The sequence below is a fragment of the Pundamilia nyererei genome, unplaced genomic scaffold (genome assembly GCF_000239375.1).
Source record: "Pundamilia nyererei isolate P.nyererei 1_Seehausen unplaced genomic scaffold, PunNye1.0 scaffold00113, whole genome shotgun sequence".
NCBI lineage: Eukaryota > Metazoa > Chordata > Actinopteri > Cichliformes > Cichlidae > Pundamilia > Pundamilia nyererei.
Genome location: NW_005187514.1, coordinates 1,349,317 through 1,355,459, shown reverse-complemented (window position 1 = coordinate 1,355,459; position 6,143 = coordinate 1,349,317). Strand labels below are relative to the sequence as shown.

Here is a 6,143-nt window from a genome sequence, read left to right as displayed (position 1 = left end):
CAAAAGAAAGGTGATTCTTAGTGCAGCAGATAACTTAAGATTACAAGGAAATGGTTCACAGATGGATGCCCAAAGTTGGTACATACATTCTTTTATAATCACTTTCTTGATAAAACTCAAGATGGTAGTCATTTTCATGATGGTTGTTGACAAAGGCAAAAAAGTATATTTTGTTAGATAAGTAGATCTGAGTTTTCTGTGATCTACTTTAGCCCAGTAATTTATAAAACACTTTTTGGTAGCTCCGACCTTGCACTGTAAACTCCACCCCCTGAGATTTTTTCAGTGTTTTTGGACACATGCAAACCCACATGGATACATTATGGGTTATTCACAATAAACAGGATTTAAAATTTTTTTTTTTTTTTTTACATTAAACAAAGAAAAACCCAATATTATAAAAAAGCAGTTTAACACTTGCACTTATGTATTTTCCTTGCTCAAAATCAAATCCAGTCATTTTATTGCTAAGATTGCACTCAAAGACTGAAATGGACAACTTTTTCCATTTACTATTCAATGCACAGTACAGTGGAAAACTCTTGAGTCATCACTCATTTGATTCACTTATTTACTTGAATCAATGAAAAATAGTAATGAAAATGCAGTTCGACACCCATTTTCAAAGCAAATACAAATGAGGGGTGGCTCAGGACTTTTGCACAGTACTGTACCCTACTACTGGAATGCCATGTAAAGACCTGAAGCTTTGTAAATCTAACGTCCACTTGCCATGCAGGGTCATCAACATGGCCCAAAAAATCATTGGACATCCTCTTCCCTCCCTGAAGGACCTGTACAGCACTCGCTGTCTCAAGAGGGCACGCAGCATCCTACGGGACTGCACACACCCAGGACACCGGGTGTTTAAGCTGCTGCCGTCTGGCAGGAGGTTCAGGCTGCTGAGGTCCCGAACAAATAGACTCAAGGACAGCTTTTACAACAGGGCAATAGCCCTGATCAATGTAAATAGCTCACCTGACTGGATACCTCCCTGGACTTTTTAGGGGGGGGGGTAACAATGTTTAAAACGATAACAATAATATTTATATTTATAACAAGGTGCAATAATAATTAATGTGCAATAATAACAGTGTGCAATACACACACACTTATTCTTTTTTATACTAAGTTAATATACTGTGTTGTGTTGTTTGTTGCGTTGTGATGTGTCATATCGTGACGTGTTGTGTTATATGTAGTGCCGACGTAGGACAGTTTTTCCAATTTCATTGTACTACTGTACTATGTATGACTGTGCAATGACAATAAAGAGTTATCTTATCTTATCTTATCAGCGTTCTTGAGACTGAATAAATACAGTTAGCGTTCAGAGATACAGTGGCTTGCAAAAGTATTCGGCCCCCTTGAATTTTGTCACATTACAGCCACAAACATGAATCAATCTTATTGGAATTCCACATGAAAGGCCAATACAAAGTGGTGTACACGTGAGAAGTGGAACAAAAATCATGTATGATTCCAAACATTTTTTACACATAAATAACTGCAAAGTGGGGTGTGTGTAATTATTCAGCCCCCAGCCCCCTGAGTCAATACTTTGACCTTTTGCTGCAATTACAGCTGCCAGTCTTTTAGGGTATGACTCTACCAGCTTTGCACATCTAGAGACTGAAATTCTTGCCCATTCTTCTTTGCAAAACAGCTCCAGCTCAGTCAGATTAGATGGACAGTGTTTGTGAACAGCAGTTTTCAGATCTTGTCACAGATTCTCGATTGGATTTCGATCTGGACTTTGACGGGGCCATTCTAACACATGGATATGTTTTGTTTTAAACCACTCCATTGTTGCCCTGGCTTTACGTTTAGGGTCGTTGTCCTGCTGGAAGGTGAACCTCCGCTCCAGTCTCAAGTCTTTTGCAGACTCCAAGAGGTTTTCTTCCAAGATTGTCCTGTATTTGGCTCCATCCATCTTCCCATCAACTCTGACCAGCTTCCCTGTCCCTGCTGAAGAGAAGCACCCCCACAGCATGATGCTGCCACCACCATATTTGACAGTGGGGATGGTGTGTTCAGAGTGATGTGCAGTGTTAGTTTTCCGCCACACATAGCGTTTTGCATTTTGGCCTAAAAGTTCCATTTTGGTCTCATCTGACCAGAGCACCTTCTTCCACATGTTTGCTGTGTCCCCCACATGGCTTGTGGCAAACTGGACTTATGGTTTTCTGTTAACAATGGCTTTCTTCTTGCCACTCTTCCATAAAGGCCAACTTTGTGCAGTGCATGACTAACAGCTGTCCCCCCACCTGAGCTGTAGATCTCTGCGGCTCGTCCAGAGTCACCATGGGCCTCTTGGCTGCATTTCTGATCAGCGCCCTCCTTGTTCGGCCTGTGAGTTTAGGTGGACGGCCTTGCCTCGGTAGGTTTACAGTTGTGCCATACTGGACTTCATGGTGTTGTTTCTCCCAATATTCTCTTAAGACAACCTCTGAGGCCGTCACAGAGCAGCTGTATTTATACTGACATTAGATTACACACAGGTGCACTCTATTTAGTCATTAGCACTCATCAGGCAATGTCTATGGACAACTGACTGCACTCAGACCAAAGGGGGCTGAATAATTACGCACACCGCACTTTGCAGTAAAAAAAAGAAAAAAAGAAAAAAGTTTGGAATCATGTATGATTTTGTTCCACTTCTCACGTGTACACCACTTTGTATCGGTCTTTCACGTGGAATTCCAATAAAATTGATTCATGTTTGTGGCTGTAATGTGACAAAATGTGGGAAAGTTCAAGGGGCCGAATACTTTTGCAAGCCACTGTAAAAAGCTAGAACACAAGAGTGCACGTTCACAGTAACGACACACCAACAGTACAAGCAAACCACAAGAAGCAGTTCAGTTTTTAAAACTTTTTTATTGTTTTTAAATTTTTTTGCTCATTTTTTAAATTATTTATATTATCTACAAAGTAAAAGTTTTAACTTAAAAGTTACATAAGGGTCGGGTGAGAAGTGGGATCTGATCACCTCAGCCGTTATAATTTCATAAATAACACTTTCTCCTGTCCTCTCGGCTGCCAACATGAGTTTATTTCACAGAAAGTTTCTCGTCATGTTTCGTTTTTAGTTTGGTTAGAAACGTGTCGTGTAGTCTGGAAATAAATGCAGCACATAGCAGCAGCAATAAACAGTAGGATTAATACTGTCTAAAGGTTGGAAGATTCTTTTCATAACAAGGTGCGGACAAAAATTACGAGTTCCAGTTGAATTTTCTTCTTCACACTCGCTGATTGTTTACTCTCTTTCACTTCTTACTTGGCAAGCTGACTTAAGTTGCAATTTGGGACCCCTGAAAGTGTGTGTAGATGTAGGTATAACTATCTGTGTTTGCAGATCTGTATGTGTATGCGTGTGTGCTTGTGTGTGGGGGGCCTGAATAGGAGCAGTCTTGTCTGTTAAAACTCTAGCTCGTTAAAACATGTCACTGCATCAACCTGTTAACATTCTCTTATTGCCTGGTCAGGGAGGGAGGGAGGAGGGAGGGAAGAGAAAAGCTGATGTGAAGCATGTCTGGTGAGGATGAGGGAAGAGAGGAGAGGGTGGGCTCTCTCATCCTCTTCATCGCCTGGTTATGAAGGCTCTGGTTGAGAAGCGCGGCACAGAGCGGGTCCCTCAGCTCGCTGACGCATCTACAGCTGCTGCTGATGATGAGGTTGCACTGCAGGGATGACAGAAAGTTTCTTTGTAACACGTTAGACAGCTTTACAAAACACAAACTATTGTTTTAATTACACTCAAATAACAAACCAGTAATTCTCGTCCAATCATCTAAATCTGCATCTAAAGATGGAGTTTTCCCTGGTTTAACCTGAGGAGAATTAAATATCTGATAAAAAATAAATAAGTGTGTTTCTTCTGAAATTACCATTACTCAAAATCTCACCCTGATCATGTGTCCCAAGCTGAATCTTTTTAAAGACCTATCTTTAAATAACTGATGGTTCTGCAAAGCCCACAGTATGACTCGACCATCTGCATGGCTCTTATTGTGTGTATCGAATAGAGGACAGATGTTTTCCTTACAAAACACAATCTGAAAGTCACCAGTTCACCTTCGACCAGTGTTTAAATGCAGTTAGCTCAGAGCTGGTTAGTTATTAGCCCCTCAGTGGATGCACCTTTACCACCTTTACATCTTTCAGCCTTTTATGACTCAGGGGTGAAATGTGTTTCTTGTACTGACTGGACACTTGTTACTTTGTCCCAAAGAATATGACAATATGTTAAAATCTTCTGACCAGTGACTGCTGACCTATGTGTCAGCAGTGTCCACGCACATATTTGCCTTCTGGGAATAATACAAAAATCACCTCTTTATGGTCATTTTTAACGGAATCAGATGAAAGGTGTAACATGTGCACAACTTTTATTTATTGCTTTATTTCCCAGGGGATAAATTCTCATCTGAATCAATTCCTACACAGGACAAATTTTACACGCCAAGTTTATGATTTGGGTCGAATACAGCAGCTGCCACTTCTTTCAAAGCTACCTTTTCTTGGCCTCTGTGTTCGCGGGAGTCGCCACACAGAAATCTTACTTCCTATTAAAATTCATTATTTTGAGCTGACTGTAACAAAAAAAACAATTTGTGTCCATGAACATGACCGACTACATTGCTGTTCTCTATGGCACCGACACTTGGGTGTCCACGCCTCCCCTGCCTGCACAGGGAGTGACGACAGAACCTCATCAGACTTTCATGGCTGAGGGATAATAACTGTCCAAAGAATTAAAAAAAATAAAATTATGTGTGATTGCCCCAGCTAACTGCCATTATATCTAGTAATGACACTCACCCCCCATGCAAAAAGAATTGAAGTCTAAATATTTCAACCATTGCCATGAAGAGTACTCACTTATTGCCTCAGTTTGCACAAAGGTGTAAAGAGGAGCTAGTAATGTAAAAGAACATTAGAGAAGGAAAACAACACAGTCTCTTTATAGAGGAAGGAAAATAATAAAAATACCTTGTGGATGTGCCAGGTAGGAGAAATGTGTGGTTGAGGAAACAGGGATGGGGTTAAGGGCAGTCTGGGGCATAGGTGGCTGTGGACCAGCTGGAGGACCCTGGGTAGCCATGAGCATCATTGGGGGATGGGTGGGTGCCGGGTGGTGGGATTGCACAATACCAGACTGCATATGGGCCTGGGAGCGAGAGAAAGAGCACAAGTGTGAGTGAGTGCGCCAGAGTGAGAACAAAAGTGTGACAGTGAGAGATCAACAGAAGGACAAAAGCCAGACTGGGTAAAACGATGAATCAGATGAGTTTCAGTGACACAGCGTTTCACGGCTCCGCCTGTCTGTTACCGACAGGAGCAGCAGCTCTGAACAGACACCGCATGATTCTGAATGTTTTTTTCCTGTCTTCTTCAGCAGCCTGTTTACATAAAGGTGGGGCTCAGAGACAAACGCACATACAGCATGTGACTTCAGCTAAGACAATAACACGAGGTTACAGTTTACTTTTCAAGTTTGACTTGGAAACGGCAACGTTTGTTTTCCATGTGCACTGAAAACTTCCTGTAAAATGAAACGGTGCGAGTACTTTAACACCTGTAGAACAAACAGAAAATAAAAGAGCACTTTCACTGTGGTCGACCCTTCACACATAAAAGTCTCCTTAACGTACAAGGAAGGAAGAGCCAGGATAACAGAGGACAGGACAATAGCACAATGATTACCTTGAAAGTCATGCCCAGACAAAATCTGAAACGGATCCACCACTAGAAGAAAAAGTTTAGCTTCCTTTAGCCAAACACAAGGTTTATAATATCTCTACTGTACTGAGACAGGGGTATGAAATCCTGCCAATCACAATCCTAGGGCTTTGGAAAGCTGCTCCACTCGAGTAGCATCATACAATTTACAGTTAAAAATATCCATATCTCATATTTGGGCCTTGGTGGAGGCCCTCAGTAGAGACAGATTGATGTATCTCAATGGCAATATTAGCTAATTGGCAGTCTATTGGTATCTGTATTTATAATGGTCAATAGATGAAGTAAAGTTGATGTGTGAAACACTCTTCAGCCAGACAGATTGCAGAGTGGCCTCTGGTGTACAATTCTGAGCAGAGCACAAACAGGTAAATAACTACACATAATGTAACAATGCT

At 41.4% G+C, this 6,143-nt stretch overlaps 1 protein-coding gene across 9 annotated transcripts in view; it reads right to left on the bottom strand.

The window, feature by feature from the left end:
* Nucleotides 1-2,896: 2,896 nt before the first annotated feature.
* Nucleotides 2,897-6,143, bottom strand: part of atxn2 (ataxin 2) — a 20,582-nt gene continuing 17,335 nt past the window's right edge. For all 9 annotated transcript variants that reach the window (XM_005741763.1, XM_005741764.1, XM_005741765.1 and 6 more), the window contains 2 exons: nucleotides 4,996-5,173; nucleotides 2,897-3,683 (listed from right to left, as the gene is read on the bottom strand). In XM_005741763.1, the coding sequence (XP_005741820.1) occupies nucleotides 3,655-3,683; nucleotides 4,996-5,173 (207 nt within the window). In that variant the 3' untranslated portion in view covers nucleotides 2,897-3,654. The remainder of the gene's footprint in view (nucleotides 3,684-4,995; nucleotides 5,174-6,143) is intronic.